This window comes from Lepisma saccharinum, chromosome 10 (assembly GCF_977018435.1).
Source record: "Lepisma saccharinum chromosome 10, izLepSacc3.1, whole genome shotgun sequence".
Lineage (NCBI taxonomy): Eukaryota > Metazoa > Arthropoda > Insecta > Zygentoma > Lepismatidae > Lepisma > Lepisma saccharinum.
Genome location: NC_139238.1, coordinates 78,482,388 through 78,500,720, shown reverse-complemented (window position 1 = coordinate 78,500,720; position 18,333 = coordinate 78,482,388). Strand labels below are relative to the sequence as shown.

The 18,333-nt window shown below is 37.2% G+C and overlaps 1 protein-coding gene across 4 annotated transcripts in view; it reads right to left on the bottom strand.

The window, feature by feature from the left end:
• Positions 1-475: 475 nt before the first annotated feature.
• The window catches only part of Pak (serine/threonine-protein kinase PAK 3-like protein), a 57,548-nt gene continuing 39,690 nt past the window's right edge, over positions 476-18,333 (bottom strand). For all 4 annotated transcript variants that reach the window (XM_083129966.1, XM_083129967.1, XM_083129970.1 and 1 more), the window contains exons 7-11: positions 12,549-12,735; positions 11,615-11,807; positions 8,161-8,357; positions 4,552-4,689; positions 476-1,394 (exon numbers count right to left, since the gene is read on the bottom strand). In XM_083129966.1, the coding sequence (XP_082986092.1) occupies positions 1,311-1,394; positions 4,552-4,689; positions 8,161-8,357; positions 11,615-11,807; positions 12,549-12,735 (799 nt within the window). In that variant the 3' untranslated portion in view covers positions 476-1,310. The remainder of the gene's footprint in view (positions 1,395-4,551; positions 4,690-8,160; positions 8,358-11,614; positions 11,808-12,548; positions 12,736-18,333) is intronic.

Sequence of the window (18,333 nt, the reverse complement as noted above, 5' to 3'; positions counted from 1 at the left end):
GATCCTAATTAAACCTTAACTCTATTTATAAAAATAACCATAACAGAAAACAATTAGTAATGAAACATTTATACAAAGATAGGACAAAGAAAAGGAGCAAAAGACATTTTAAAAAATAAATAAATAAACACATAGTTCCTGAGTTCGTATTCCAATATTTTACTTAATCAATGTGCTTACAAAATGGGACACATCACTTTCATGACACACATATTGGAAAAGGGCACCCACTGCTGGCAGCCCCTAAGTAGATCAACTGTCTGATCCAACCACCAGTCCAGGAATCCCTGGACATAATAACCTAAGCTCGTGACATTATGTGCAATCCAGCAAAGCACCAAATCAACATTTCTTTTTGTATTTTGTCCTTAATGTTAATAGAACATGGTTTCTAAAGGCCTTGATTCACAATGTATTGATCTAAAAACATAAATATTATTATTAACACCCTGCATAGCTGCAACAGATATCTTCCTTTCCTTATAGCAAATAATACTATCTTCCTGTGGTTGTGGAAGACTTCCGAATTCATGTGAAAATTGGAATACTTCTTGGGCTATGTGATTCATTCGCATCTCAAACAAGTGCTAATTATTATATCTGAGATGCGAACTGGTCCAGCTATGTAATATAATATATATATTTCTATATGTATGTATATAAAAAAAGTTTCAAATTTAATTCTAGTTTTTTCTTTAAATTAGAGATCATCTATGATTTTTTTTAAGATGTCTACCTTATCCCTGCCAACCTCATAAAAATTATGCAAGTTTGTTTATTTTACTTGAACAGTCTGTGAATTATTAAAATTAACACTAGTATAGAGGCACACTTACTATAATTTCATTACTCTGTCCATTATTATCTGTACTTAGGTACATTATACCACAGCGAATCGCCTTGAGTGTCCAACTCCAGGCAACACAAATGGTCTCCACATTGTAACATGAAAATAAAACTGAAAAAAAAGGACTGTGACAGAACAGTTCGATTGGTCCATTCTAAAACTTCCACCTGGAAAGAAACACTAAGGCTTATTGTGGTTCCCTTGGACTAACAAGGGGAGATTATTTTTACTTTTTTATTTTTCCTCTTTTGAGCTGTCTCTGTGCTGAAATTACGTCGAGCGTCTACGGAAGTTGGTGCGAGAGAGCGCCACCTCCTTTTACCAGTCCTGAAAGACAACCCCACTGCTCCAACACAGTGAGACAGGCGTCTGAGGTTCCCGCCGTGCCACTTAGTGGCAATAACGTGAGGGCAGGCCCACTCAGGAGGGATCACAGCTGCAATGGCGAAGGCGGCGACAGCTACTAGTGGCTCTTTGCTGCTTCCTTGGCTGCCATTATGAGAGGCGTTAGACTTGCCAGTGGCCGAGCCAGCTTCAGGAAAGGATGCTGAGAAATGAAAGATGGGAAACTTAACGAGAGTGTAATAACATTCATACAGAATATTTACAGATGCTAAGTATTAGAGATAAACTACATTAGGACTGAGCAGATACTTTGAACTGATACCCACATCGATACCAATACTGTTATCGATTATCACCAATACCAGTAACAAAGCATGAAAATAATAATTTAGTAAGTAATAAATACGGAGAAACTAGTACTCACTTTTATCCGTGAAACTGTTTTTTCTTGTTCGATTAATTTCAGTTGCCACTGCCACCATCCTTGTTGGAACTTGCTGTACTGTTGCTTGGTGTGAGTCTTTTGTTTGTAGTTCTCTGGCTGCCGTTAGTGGTGGGATGGTAGGGGAAGGCAAACCATTTATTTTGGCCGCTGGAGGTTGATTGTGGTTGGTTAGGGTGCCTGACCTGTATTTCCACTTTACTGCAACAAGTGGAAAGTTGTGCTTCAGTGTAGCCACGTTTCAGGGCTATTTCAGTAGGAAAAGGCTCTTCGATAAAAGTTCAGCCACACATTGGCTTTTGCTTGGGGGGATGGCTAGAGAGACCATGTATGTACTGGTTGCTTGCATCCAGTTTTCTGTAGACAGTGGTTGTGAATTTGTTAAGTGCACGGCTGATGGTGATGTCCAGGAAGTTGATTTTACCATGTTTTTCTTGTTCTATGGTGAAGTTGAGGTGGATGCTATTTAGCTTGTTCACTAGAAGGTTGAGTTCTTCTGTTTTTTTTGTATAAGACTATTGTGGCGTCCGCAAACCTTCCATATCGGATGTATTGTAGTTCTGGAGTGTGGAGTATCTCTTCTTCAGTCAGGTGCATGATGATGATGGCTAAAGGTTCAAGTCAAACACACTGCCTACACGCTCGTCGACACCAAAATCAAGGAAACTCACGCCATAATGCACTTCCCGCACGAGCTAAACATCAATAGCAAGCAAACACATTACACTTGGATTCCCCTACTAGAACAATTATTGCCCCGAAATAGCAGACGACACAGACCCAGATGCACAGTTAACAACAGCGCACCTAGCAGCAGCCAGAGAACTACAAAAAAGACGCACGCCAAGCAACAATACAGCAAGTTCCAACAAGGATGGTGGCAGTGGCCACTGAAATTAATCGAAAAAGAAAAAAAACAGCTTCGCAGATAAAAGTGAGTACTAGTTTCTCTGTATTTATATACTACCACGTCTCTCTTTTCCCAGTTATGAATTAATAAGTACGGTAAAAGGTAAAGTTTCTCGTGCATACACAACCATGCCATGAAGGTACAATTTAGGGGTTGGGGGGGGGGGGTAAGGCCCCACACATTCTCGATCTCAACCTTTTAGTGATGTGACCTGATCAGGACCACACTACAGCCACCTTTACTCCCCAGGGTTGTCCCCAAGTACCCATTGATTTGAGGATGGGTGAGCCCCGGAGCCACTTTATGTGGGAACAAGGCTGGAAAAATTACAAGAGATCACCCACCCTGGGAATCGAACCCGGGTCTCCCATGTGGCAGTCAGGCACCCTACTGACTAGACCACCACAGATCCAAATTAAAAGAGTAATAATTAAAAATAGTTCAAAATACTGATTGATATTAGTGTATAAGTGTTGAATTCCAATTATAAGCAATAATTTATCAGATTTTTGCTTCAAAATATTCAAGAATTACATTGGAACACGTAATAAAATCTCTCTTATGCAATTATCAAATATAGTTTTCTCACACAATATTGGTGCAAAATAAATGGAAAATTAGAATTTGCAGGATTATCAGACTGCAAAAGATCAGTCAGAAAAGTACTGGTGAAAAATTACCAGAATTTGGGATCTTTGCTGGCCACTGTTATTGCTTTAATCTGTGGTTTTAAAGTAAAACTAAAGTTCCAAATCACCAACCCTGAGACCTTCTGTAAACAAAACCACGTGCATGCAGAAAGCAAACTCATAGAAGTAAAATAATCCACACGAATATCCAGCGTTGTTACAGGATTCATTATGTAAGGTAAAACAACGGCCAATTTGTAGTATGGGATACGCTGCCGCAAATGACGTCTCATTTTAAAGCCAATGCTCTTTCTTTTATACTTATTGCTTCACCTTTATGGTTAACTCTTTGCACCAGTAATCATTTCCCATACATTTGGCTTCTTTCTTGCATGCGAATTGAATATATTTTACTTGCATTTTTTTAGACAAAATAATATAACATGGTAATGTATATTTCTAAGGTTTGAAATAGATAAGAGTGTATTTGAAATTTGTTTGTAGATTTTATGTAAATTGTATCTTATGTAAATAAAATATAATAATTGGCATAAACAGCCATATGCAATGCTGTAAGTCCAATAAATATATTGATGATGATCAAAACAAGACAAAGAAAGTTCGTAAATTTATTACGGTTGGAAACTTTGACAAGCATCCTAATAACGATTTTGATTTTTGTTCCGCCAAATATAGTGTACTTCGTAAAATAACTGGTGCCATGGCAAGGCAAGATAAGTGTGAACATTTTGCACGAATATGCATTGTAACTTTCATTGAGCTTAGAGATTTGTGTACATAATGATATTTTATAACATTGGTTATTTTCTAAAAATAATCATGTGAACAGCAAGGAACTAGTGCCACTTTCAACATGACGAGTTCTATGTATGTGGGAAGGTCTCCGTGTTCAGTGATACATCGAATCGGTGAGACGGTTTGTTTACAGAAGGTCTCAGGGTTGGTGATTTACACTTTAGCGAAACACACTGTATTTTCAGATGCTACCGACTACTGTATCATGCAAGGCCTACTCTGAAAGGAGGTGAATGACTTATATAGTGAAACCTTCCAGTCCATTTTATGTAACCTTGAAGTAAAAATAACGAAAACTACATTAGCACTTAAATGCTTTTTCCTCCTTTGCTCCAATAGTTTAATTATTCAACTACTCTTGTAAATTATGACAAAAATTGAGCTTTCAGATTTTAAGAGCAGAAATTATTTTTAGATATTTTTTTAAGAAAATGTTAAGGTCATTCTATAGGCCATTTCTTGAGATTTTTTCTAGGTCATCGATTTCTCAGCCCTACGCATAACTGTTGCCAAATGTTAAGCATAACTGTAGAAGCATGATGTAAAAGCAACATGTACTCACTTTAAGAAGGTCAGATGCCGAGGCTCTCTTTTCCACCTCCACCTCAAGACACTGGTCGAGGAAGTCCTGGAATACTGGCGTCAACTTCTCCTTCTCCTTGATCTCTGGCTTCCCGTTTGTTGCGATCAAATAGAGAGCCTGGAAGAACAACACCATCATCATAAAGTACCACTACGCCAAAAGTAACGTATTTCACCACATAATCATCTCACCCTGTTTATTTTCAGTCCAAAAATTGGTTTATAACCTTTCTTCCCGTAATCATTGCATCGACACATCAGATAATGAAATTTATCATAGCAGTGCAGAATCTTCGGACACAGAAGATTAAATTTTGCAAGTCCATATTTCTCAATAGTACTGTAGTAAGTTTCTCAAGTGTAATATTTCAACTCTAATGCACACATCAATAAAAAGTTATTTTTTTCTTCAGACCGGAAAAATGTTCACTAGACTGTCACAAAGTAATGATGTGCATCGACTGACCATATTCAATTTTAACATATTCACAAGTATTCAGTATATTCTAATCTTGCACCAAAGACAGTTTAGTAACAAATGATTTTTAAGGACCGGCGATACTGACACAATTATTTTTTGAAGAAACTTCACATAATGGTTGCATCCCACATTTTTGCAAAAAAAAAAATTGTCATAAAATCTATGACGATTATGAGGTAAAATATGGTATATACATAATGTCGCTTTACAGCAAACTGCCAATACGGTTTTTCTCACAGAGATTTTGTTTTGATGCTACTAGCCCATAGAAAATGGTATTTGTCTTGATCCTTTAAGCATCGCAGAGTCATAGTTGACACCTAAATTCATTTTTAGTGTCAAGTCCACTTTATGCATTGATAGGTTGATCAGGACTTGACCTACAGTTTAAAGTAGGATCCGAACCACTATATGCCTCCACTGGGTATCAAACCCGGGACCTTTCAATTGATTTGCATAGTATGGGTATATCATAGGCTACTTTGTCCATCATGCAATACAGGGATAAGCACCTTAACTAAAACAAAATTGAGGAAAGGCCACTAACACGAAAATATGTCTTTTAAAAACTTCCTCACTCAACTTTTAAACCTAATTCATTCATTTATTACTTAACGAGAACTAAACTATACGTCTCCAAGCACAAACACAGGACAACACAACTCCACATATGATTATCCTGGCCATGGATTCAGCTGCCAGAGACTGCAAGAAGTAGTTACCGGGATGTACTACGAGGAAGTGAGGTTGACTTTCAAATCCGAGACCCCTTCATTACAAGGTGACATTACAACTATAACCTACCAAGAGCATACTAAAATCTATGGAATGGTATATTCATCAGACTCTCTACACTGGAGTCTACTACTGTTCCTTTCAAATGGCTCCACAAATGACTTCACGTGTTGTGTCAATTAGGACATTTTAGGACTCCCAACAGAAATCAAGCCTGGACTTCCATGCTGCTAATCATTAGACCATGCATAAGGACGTACATATTCCACTTTTCTCAGAAACACAAAATGTAAGATTACACACTGTGATGTTGTATCTGAGGTTTATGAAAGGTGAGGGGCTATGATGCCAGGGGTCCCAGGTTCGAATCCCAGCCTGGGTATGGATGTTTGTGAGTGTCCATTCATCAATTTCATCATGTCATCACTCATCCCCATCTTCGCTAATTAGCCAAAAGTGGCACAAAAAGCGAAGTGAAATAAAACAAATCAATAAAAGGTCAGGGGTACATTTTCTAACATATTTTGTCACAAAATGATATGAAATATACTCTTAAACATGAAATTTGGACATGAAACTGTTACGTCTTGTGCATAAGTATATAAATAATTAAAAATCTAAACTTCATAGTGCATAGTGTATTTTTTATTGGGTGACACATGGTCACTGCACAGTGTCCCATTGCTCAATGTTTTCTGTGTTCAGGTTGGAAACCAGTTACTTCCTTTCAAGTATCTTTCCAATTGTGAGTTATGCAAAATCCTAGAAAATGGATATCTATACCCAGCAATAAAAAAAAAAAAGGTAAAGTGCTCCCCTGTGCATAGCACCACGACATGAAGTTGTATAGGGGGTGTGGGGGTAACGCCCCACACTTTCTTGATCCGGTCGTGAGTGGGGGTGATGTGATCAGCATCACGCCCCTGACTGCCTTTACCCCCCAGGGTTTCCCCCAGGTACCCATGTTATTCGACGCTGGGTGGGTGCCGCGGCCGCTTCCATCGTTAGAAAAGTTCCCGAATTTGAACCGGCCGGGGATCGAACCCGGGACCTTTAGCATGGTAGTCAGACGCATTACCGACTGAGCCACCGCGGCCACAAAACAGCAATACATTTAATAATACTGCAATACCTATACCAACGTGCTGTTAGAATGGAAATTAATTTTTTTTGGAAGTATACTTTATGAATCAAATTTGGGATTTTTATTCGCCATTTTCATCCTGAAATGTAGTCTGTTTCTGTGTCAAAATTTTGCTCTTTTATTCACCATAAATGTGTGTCCCACACTTCATAGCAAGATATGCAATAGGGAAATATGCTTTTCACCTTTTGAAAAACAAATAAATTTGAGTGCCCACATTGCATTTAGTGTTTCTTTCAAAAATTCATGTACCAACTTATATATATATATATTTTTTTAAATTTCTGGTTAACAGATTTCTAAATGTATGATTAAGTCCATGTTATTCTCAGTTAGGCTATTTGGTAGAGGCACTTATTTTTGGTAAATAAAAATGCAAAATTTCGGTAAAAAACAGTCAATTTCGGGTTCAAAAGTGGTAATAAAAAAAATTGCTGTTATAGCAGTGAAAAAGCGGTATATAAAATAACATTTTGGTTTTAAAAAATGTGAATATAATCCTAAATTTGATTTAAAAACTTCACTTGCTACACAAAATAAACATATCCCATCTAATAGCACATTTACGTCATTACCAGAATATTAAGTTTATTCCTGTATAAAGGGGTCCATTTTTGCTTCTCAAATATTTACAGCAGAATTAATCAATTTTCTGTGAATTGCATAACTCACAGGATACTTCAGAAAGTGTCACGTCGGTAAATAAACTCTAAATTTCGTGTATAAGTCTTATTTCGTATTTTGCAGTTCATTTCATATTATTTTGTGACAAAACAAGGTAGGAAAATGCACCTCACACCTTTCAGAAACATGAAAAATAAACATTGCACATTTTGTGTTCTTATCAAAAAATTAACATTACAATGTGTTATTTCACATTTCATGTTTTTGTCAAAAACGAAATATGCATGCCTCTGCTAATTGGAACTGGACCTACAGTTTCACATGTGTACTGTGCTGCCACCAGGATCAGAAACCGTAAAGCGTTTAGACTACACGGTCGAGGAGGGCTGGAAATTATGGTGAAGCCAATGTTTTACAAGCTGAAAACGTGATGGGAAGCTCCATCTTGCATTAAAAAAAACAAAAAAACTGCTTCCTTCAAAGTACATCAACAGACAAGGCTTTGGAATGAAAAATACCTCTGTAAGTATCCCATATGATCTTATTGTAACTAGCAATCAGAGGTTTGAACCATTCTCAACAATATGTGTTATTTATGTGCTTACCCTGAGAGGATTTTCATTAAGGTACGGTGGTTCTCCTTCTATCATTTCAATAGCCATGATACCTAGCGACCAGATATCTACTTTGGGACCATATTGCTTCCTTGTTACTACCTCTGGGGCCATCCAATACGGCGTGCCTACCATTGTTGTTCTCTTGGATTGTTCAGGGGATATCTGAGCACAGAACCCAAAATCAGCTAGAGAGAGAGAAGAAAATATTTGTTAATAAATATTAAACACATTAATCCATAAATATTGTAATCATTTAATTATTCATGGAAAATTTACAGAACTCCAGGAGATAAGGGTTTGTTTGAATCTTTTGATAAGTCCATTTTATGCACAGATAGGTTATTCGGGACTGGGCCTATTGTTTAAAGTGGGATCCGAACCACTGTGCATTGTGCCTCCACCAGGTCTGATTACAAGGTGATGACCTTACCAGTACGCCATTGGAGATGCCCAAGGTAAGTGTTCAGTGGATCAAAATATTCAGGATGTACAAACATGCAAAAAGGGATCCACATAATGGTTATGCACCTCACACAGATTAAATACCTCAGGCTCTGCATACATCTAGGACAAGTTTCCACTAAAATCTACCAAGTTATCTGAAGGCATCTATAATTACAAAATTGTTTGCCTATTTCAAGCCTCCCAAAGTTCTGAAATCTCTGTGTACCCACAGACTACTACTAATGATGATGATTGATGGATTGATTGATGGATGGATGGAATGACGACGACGACTATGATGATGACGACGAAGATGATGATGATGACGACGACGACAACAACAATAATTGTTGTTTTTTTCTGGTGGTACACAATGCTACGCTGTACCAGCTCCTTTTTCAAAGTGGTTATTTATAAATGTACCACAATGTTTGAAGTAGTACTTGTGATGAACACCCGGACAAACTAACCAGAACCTTTCTTCCCAGAAATAAAAAGCACTGACAATAATAATAATAATAATAATAATACAGTATTGTACTTCTGGTACAATACTATCGGTATCGGCCGATATAGGCATATCAGTGTATCAGTTTATAGGCAAAATTACCAATTACAGTAGTCTACAACGAAAAATCATCAGAGAAACTAATAGGTGCTGTAGACTAGGTTTGACCCCCTGTCTCCAAATCTATGCTTAGATTTCCCCCAGCATGTATGTTATTGAGATGAGACAGGATTATGAAATTCACCGGGTGTAACATTTAGAGATGTCCCAATCAGCTGATTTGCCAGCTGCAGCTGCCACAGGGCAGCCATCTGATCAAACAGCTGAATTTAGCTGCTTTCATTTCCCACTTGCTTTGCAACAAACAGGAAAAAATACTCTGTTGAGCCCTACTGCTGTGATACACTTTCACTAACTACGGTTACAACTGTCTGACACAGTTTGAGATGCAGGTCAATACACTAAACTGGTACAAATATCCAGCAGGTGAATTAGCTGTTCAGCTTATACCAGCTGTTTCATCAACCGGTCTGTCAAGAGTCTGAATTTAGCATGCTGAGGCTGAATCCGACCAGTAACGTACGTCGGTATTTGATGCAGTGAGCGAGAATAAGCATACAAGAGTGTACCCAGATGTGCCATCTGCAAGAAGACCAGTCCCACATGACGAATCTTTACACATCCCAAAGCCTCCAGAGAGAGGGCAAGTACATTTACAAGATATGGAATGTGCAGATTTTTTCTCTGACGAAGAGTCATATCAAGATGAGTACATACCCGGGGGGAAAACTTCAGAACCAAAAGTATTTAATCAGCAGGAGTTAATTACCTCATTAGACACCTTTCATTGTCGAAATAGAAAGCAGAACTCCTTGCTTCAAGACTATAAGAAAGAAATCTCTTAGCAGGTGACACCAGAGTCTGCCACTATCGAATACGGAATCATGAGTTGATCCCAAGGAGATATTTCTTCCCATTCTGCACATCAAACCTGGGTTAGTAAACTGCTTGGTGATGACAATGGCAAACAAACTCTAAAGCATTCCAATACCTTACTGCTACATTTCTGAACATAAGCACAGCTAAATTTAAGAAAGGCATTTTCATATGACGTCAAATCAGACATATTCTAAATGGAGCATTTATGGAAACCCTAATTTCTGAAGAATGAAAAGCTTGGAGAAGTTTTCAGTGAGTTTGTGAAATTTTCTAGGAAAAACCAAGTCTCTGGATTCCATTAATGGTGTAGATAAACTTATGCATCCATACAAGGAAATGAGATGTCGGATGTTACTTCCTGCACTCCCATTTGCATATCTTCCCTAAAAACCATGGCGATGTGAGTGACGAAAAAAGGGAGTGTTTCCACTAGGACATTGAGACAAGGGAACAACATTACCAAGGTTTCTATGATGGCAGACTATTGCTGGATGTTGTATAGTGATGATCCTGATGCAATGTACAACAGACATGGACATTCATCACATTTTTCAATAATATTTACTTAGGTTGCAAAAATCCAATATTGTTGTAGATGTCAGACTAAGCACAATTTTCATTCTAATAAAGAGGGTTATTATGAAAAAATGGTGGGTGCCAGCGCAAATATAGATTTAAATTCATGATTAGTACTAAAAAATAATCTAGAAATGTATTGTTTTATTTCTGATGATTTAAAAAAAATATTTTTGTAGACCAGTGTTATTTTACCGATCAGATATATCTATAAAAATCTTAAAATTCAGTGCAAATTTCTGCCATTTTGTTATAATTTTTATGGATAACCTCCATGCCCTAACTTTTAAAGAAATAAATGTCTAAATATGCAACTTCTTTTGCACTGCAGTCACTTGGAAACAAACATTTATTAAGATGGTCAATGAACTATTCAGGTCCTTCAATGACCATTTGGAATTTTATATTGGTTCTTTATTGGTATCAGCCCATCCCTACTTTTTATTGTAAACAAATTCTTCCCATGGGCTAACAATGCATACAAACATAGACAGCCATATCAGGCTAATACACAGTATTAATTCCCATAATACAATTTTAGTAAGCTACTCTTTCAGAAGCAAAAATGTAAGTGTAAAAGGACAAGAAGCCTTTTTACATTATTTCTATTCTTTGACCATTATGAGTCACACTTCTCCCTCCTCAGATGTGAAACTGTGATATTCTGCATTCACGGCCAACAAGTATAGAAGGAGCAATTCAGAGAATAAGTTGAAATCAATCACTTTTTCTTTTTGAGGCAAATTGAAAGCAAAGTCTTGCCTTACTATTTTCACTAGTGACGAAATTGTCCATTGAGAGGCAACTTCCAATTTACAAAGAGCTGAGTCTTTTACAGCTGATAAGAAAGGCACAATGTTCCTTTCAATTTGCTTCAACTAGGAAATCGCTTCGGCCATTCAAACTTTCACTTCACTGTTCAGAACTGTTACTTTCTTTTTTTAATGGGATAAATCTCAGATAATGTGCACTTACTTAATTTAACGCTCCCATCCATTCCAAGAAGTATGTTATCCGACTTTATATCACGATGAATCACTTGATTGCAATGTAAAAATTCTAATGCTTGCAACACTTCACGACATACAGATGCTATCTGACCTTCATCCATGCACGTCTCCGTAACCACATCCGTTAAAGAACCACCTGGCAAATATTCCATTACAACCTAGAGAAAAATAAATGCAGATTTTCAATATACACTACAAAAATGGTACAGTAATAAAAAATAAAAAAACAGTAAACATTAAAATCAACTGTACGAACAGACGAAAGTGATATATACTAAAGAAAACTAGTATCACATCAAGCAATTTAGTGCACACATTTTTGTAACTGTAGTTATTATAATATTTTTATTGCCGTTCTTCATGTGTGCTTAATGCAGCCTTATGTGATTTAGTCTATACTTCATATCTAAATATATCAGTTTGGTGGATGTGTGTAAGAAAATAATCTATTCGAAATAACTTATTCACAGGGTTCCCTCCTGAACTCTAAATGTTGTTGAAGTCAAATTGGGACTTTTGATTTTTCATAACAACTAAACACACCACCAATCCATATATTACCCCATGAAGAGCTACTGTTGCTGGCAACGCAAGTCAGTTCTTAAACATGATAGCAGACAAGCCTGCAACTGCAAAATGAAATACCATGCTGTGATCAAATTTCTTTTGAATGAATTTGTAAAAACCAAGTGAAATTTAGAGACTTCAAGTACTGTATGATGATGAGACTCTTAGCTCCAGTAAAACATTTGAATCGTGCACACAGTTAAAAGATGCAAGACAATCCCAGCTAGTGAAGCACAGGCCTATCTCAAATAAAACACAAGCTAAGGATTATCAAAAATTGCGACAGGAATTTGGCAAATAGATACAATAGAACATGAAAGAAACAAACTTACCCATAGTTCTTCCCCAACAAGATAACTGTCTAAGTAGTTTACCACGTTTGTATGCTTGTTTTCTCTCATCACAAGAATTTCATTAATAATTAGCTCTTTCTTTGGTTGCTGGGAAAGGTTCATCTGTTTGATGGCCACTTCCATACCTGTCGAGGTTTCAATCGCAGTATATACTGTTCCAGACGCGCTGAAAGGAGAAAAAAAAATCACCATTACATCGTTTCAAAAAAGCTACAAGTGCAATGTGTCTTACTGTAACAGCAGGTGGCAAATGTATAAATAGGTAAATTTCCAATGGGTCAATCTATATCAAATGGTACCACAAAAATCATTGGTTCCTGAACATTTTCATAAAAAATCAATCTTTTTACTGTTCCACATGCATGAGTAGTTTAAAATAGGCTTCTTTTAAAAATTGTGCCCATTCTTGTTTCATGGCTTCTGGCATTTTTAGCCTTTGCAGACAGTTGCTATAAATTTGATAACTCAGCTAAGAAACATGATATAAAGCTCGGATAAAAAACATTGTTTTCCGTACATTTCAAGCTACATGTTATGTGCTGTACCTTTTTCTTATCATCTCTAATGCAAATGGCTGGAATTTAGGGCGAACATTTATATTCGCCTTTGAACAAAATTCATAGTTTATGAGTTTTTAGCAGGGAAGGAATGTAATACCAGACAAACAATTTTTTTTAGAGGAAATATATACATCCAAAGTTTTAGCAGAAAATATTTGAGCTCTGTTATTGGTTTTCCCTTTTAGTTATAACTCTTTGAAAATGATAAGTTTACATTATTATTATTTTTTTTTTCTTCAAGATTTGAGCCCCTTCATCATTGGTGGGAAACCTCATGAAGATTTGATATTTGGAGCATAAAGAGTACTCTGTGAGGTGTACCAGTAAAAAAAAATTCTTTAGTTTGATATTCCATGGATAACAAAGTTACAAGAGGGGGAAGTTAATCAAAAACAGGCAAATTTAGTTACAATTAAATATTTACTTTTTAATAAACTAACATGTAGGGTGGAGGCATTACCCCACTACCCCACTTATGGCCACTTTAATTGGTAGCTACCAGGTGATCTAAAGCCAATCAGAGAACAGCTTACATAAATCAGTGTAAAATAAGCTTTCAAATTGAATATATCCATATTTGCTCTTTGTACTTCCTGTAGGAAATAAACTTGTAAGGAAGAAGGTGCTTGTTGCAGTAGCATTTTTTATGCATTTTCGTAAGAAAAGAGAGCGCTACAATAATGTTTTTCACAGTTGTTATATATATCACGAACATATAATTTGTTCAGAGATAAGTTTAAATGTTAGAATTGCAGTATCTATATCCTGAAATAGAAATAACCACAAAACAGTATGTGTAGACCACATGGCCATTACTAGATGCAGGTTTGTAAAGATTCTTTGCACTGGTCTACGTCCATTTTGCTGACTGGAGGCTGGTGGTTGTTCTTTAGTAATTCGAGGGTGGTAAATCCAAAACCGAAATCCGTTTTTTTCTATCACGTCAGGTTTCGGAGGAAAATAGAAAATTATCTAATATTAGGGATGTATATTTAGAGCAATGAAACAACGTAGTCCGTAAAGAGGTCACAAGATGGCAGCACATGGAATATTATAATGAATATTATTTCAATCAGTTATTCGAACATTGTTAACCCCAAAACAAGGGACAAATATTACTGACTTTGTAAGGAAAGCATATAGTGCATATTTCGGAATTAAATTGGGTGACCAAGATAAATCCTGGGCACCTCATAAAGTATGCAGGACCTGTGTAGACTAAAGGAACGAAATATGTTAGCATCTGGAACAACCTTCATGTATCGGGACAGAGAGAGGCACCTAAGATATTTTCAAAGGGACGAAGAATTTGTCTATTGTACAGATGTGAAGGGACTAATTGAAGCTATGGGATGTACGTATAATGCAGAAGAATGGAGGCTTTTTATTGATAGCTCGAAGAGGAGTTTGAAGTGTGTGTTGCTGCATAATGGCAATAAGTTAGCATCCATTCCTGTTGGCCACTCCCTACATTTGAAGGAAAGCTACAAAACAATGAAAGAACTGCTTCGAAAGATAAAGTATGCAAATGACAGTGCGGAGATCTCAAGGTCATTTCAATGTTACTTGGTCAACAAGCAGGTTTCACGAAATATCCATGCTTTTTGTGTTTATGGGACAGTCGAGCAAGGAACGAACATTTGGTACGAAGACTGTGGCCTGCCAGGAAAAGCTTTGACACACTTTTTCTGACTACATATTTGGAATCAGCGACCTCAAATTATATAGAATCAGTTAAAATATCTAAGTCAGCAGAAAAAAAAAAATCATATGTAGACCAGTGTTATGGCCACTGCAGAAAATGATTGCTTTGATTATATAGAAAATGATATTTCAACAATAAATGTGAATGGCATTATGGGAAAACTGCGGAGCCTACCCTAATGCAAGAGGGGCAACACTTAATAAAAAAATACCTGGTCCTGTTAACACACTGGAAAAAAAAAATCTGTATAACATTATTGCAAGTGAACTTGCATTAGACATATAATTTCCTTGTGATATGAAGCTAGTATCTAATGTGTGAAAACTTTTTTCTTCTCATTTTTATTTTTGGAACTGACATTTTGTTGTTTTGTTTAATACGGAGTGACCCGAGAAGTCTGCAAATGTTAATTTATGTTGTTCAACTACATTTACACTATGTTCATCCATTGAAAACTATGTTATTTACCTTTAACATATATTGTGTTTCATATGTATTACTTCATTATTTGTTCATAGACAAGGTGGCCATAAGTGGGGAAAATGGGTGGCCATAAGTGAATTTAAGTGGCCATATCTGAAGAATAGTGTCATGTTTGGTTAATATTTTTAAAACCTTTTTCTGACTAACTTGTTTGTATTTGTTAATGCTTAGTCATCATGTACAGACTCTGTACCCATGCTCATAATTTTTGTAAGCCATCAGTAAAATTAGAGTGGCCACGGTGGCTCAGTCGGTAACGCATCTGACTACCATGCTCAAGGTCCCGGGTTCGATCCCCAGCCGGTTCAAATCCGGGAAATTTTCTAACGTTGGAAGTGGCCCCGGCGCCCACCCAGCATCGAATGACATGGGTACCTGGGGCAAACCCTGGGGGGTAAAGGTGGTCAGGGGTGTGATGCTGATCACATCACCCCCACTCATGACCGGATCAAGAAAGTGTGGGGCGTTACCCCCACACCCCCTATACACCTTCATGGCGTGGTGCTAAGCACAGGGGAGCACTTTACCTTTATCAGTAAAATTATCATCATGTTAAAAGTTGTATACTATTCTACTTTTTTCCTTAAAATGGCCATAACTAGTGCCTCCACCCTAATTAGAATTTTTTTTTTATTAATTACATCATGTGTGGTATAGTAAGTAGCTATTATGAATGAAAATGTATGCAAGGCAGAGGTTTGTCTTAACATTTTTTGTTCTGGAAACCATGGGAGGGGGTGTTACATTATGGTGGAGTAGAACAATTGAGACTCGCATAAAAAGAAGCAAATGGTGAGCTGTGGATTGGCTACTCCAGCAATATTCATGCATAGATGCATAGAAAATTTTTATAATATGGAAGAGTTGTATGCAGTTGGAGAATAAATGTTCATTAGGCAAGCTATTTAGAGAAATATCAGATCAGTACAGTGGAACATCAATCCTTTCAGAGGAACAAAGTGAAAAAACTTAAAATATGGGAAAACGTCAAATCTTGGAAAATAAAAAAGGAAAGTTAAAATTTGTTCTTACGTATGTGAGTATAGTGCTCTTATTGTAGAACGACGTTTTAACTTTTTTACCTGTGAATAGGTCTACTGTACAAGTTTTTTTAGGGAACGACTTGGTTTTTACGTACTTCTAATAGCAAAAACTTAATATTTTAAATGTATCCTAACCAACCCTTAACCACAATCCTCATATTACATTTTTGACGCAGTACTATGCCAAGTACTTAGTTTTCTATACGAACCTGAGGAAAGAGATAGTCAATCTCTGAAACGTCGTTCTACAATAAGAGCACTATACTCACATACATAAGTACAATTTTTAACTTTCCTTTTTTATAATCTGGATTTGTGAGTAACACGCGACTAACCTACAAAATGCTACTAAATCTTGGAAAATGTTATAACATTATGCCCTGTTGTGACCATGAGGATTGATTAACCTTTACTCTCCCGATGATACCATATGGTATCATAAAAGGTCGTACTGCCTCGATGATACCATATGGTATCATGGCCCTGATTATGAAATGAATGTGCATTTTGGACCTTCATACTCTTATGTTTGGGTGGAAACTCTGACACAGGTCTGGAGCAAGCCTGGGAAATTCACATTGATGACCAACCTCACCCCCTCCCCCTGCAACATATCCATGCCACATTTCCCAACAGAGTTTCACATTTTGGCTCATTATTCAACTTGTATAGCACCCAGGAACATGAAACATGTTTCATTCTGTTTGGAAACGTCCATTTTTTGAAAAGAATACTACGGTTTGCACCTTCTCCCCAAAATAGCGGGAGAAGAGGGGGCAAACTCTAGATTTTTATGGTTTTTTCCATTGAAATTCGGGGGTCGTGCCCCCCCCAACCCCCTTCCTCGGTTCGGCATTCTGAATTGTACACAGTTGCATGCGCTGATATTTTAGCTGCAAAACAAAACTTATCCGAAGTAGACTGCTCCCATAGTGCACGAGTTATAACAATTTTCCTCCAAAAAATGCAAATTACCTATTTCTCATAAAAAAATCACATTTTGGCTTATTATTCAACTTGTATGGCACCCAAGAACATGAAACATGTTTCATTCTCTTGAGAAATGTCCATTCTTTGAAAATAATACTAAAATTTGCACCCTCTCCCCAAAATTCCAGGAGAAGAGGGAGCAAACTACAGATTTTTATGTTTTGAAATTCAGGGGTCGTGCCCCCCAAGTACCCCTTCCTGGGTCCGGCATTCTGAATTGTACACGGTTGCATGCGCTGATGTTTTAGCTGCAAAATAAAAGTTATCCGAAGCAGTTTGCTCCCATAGTGCCAGAGTTATAACAATTTTCCTCCAAAGTGTGTTCCAATTTAAAATTCCCGCCAAGAAGCCCGTTTTTTAAACCTCCTCGGGAGTGTAAAGGTTAAATAATATAGAAAAAGGAGAATTCCGGGAATGTAAAATCAAGGTTCCAGAGGGTTTGTGCTGTTCCAGTTTCTGCCACTCAGTGGTCTGTCGTCTGCAGTCTTGTTTGTTGCCAAGCACATGTTCCATGCAAACATAACTGATCACACTGTTGCATAAGTACTTCGAAAGGGCAAGCAAAAAATATCAATGAGCTAATTATGCCATTAGAGCAGTGTTTCTTAACTGTCGGGCCATGGCCCAGTACTGAGTCCTGGCGTCAATTATACCGGGCCGGGAGAGGTTCTTGTGAAGTTTGCAAATTGCAGCCCACACTGGCAACCATCTGGAAAGAAGCCTTTTCTTTTGTTTCGAGTTTGATTGCAATACCATGAAATGCTTTCGCGACAGTGGCAGTGATGGATCAAATGATCTAATCTGGAAGGGAAGAAGCAGGGGTGCCCTTCCTATCTCCAAATCTGGGAGTTGATGGAGAGGTTGACGGGCAAGCACAATGGTCAATTTTGTTAGGGAATCATTTTTCATTAGCAAATATATTGAAGTAGAAATATTCTGATTAATTGGAATTTTTTGGTCTCCAAAATGGAAAATGCCAATGA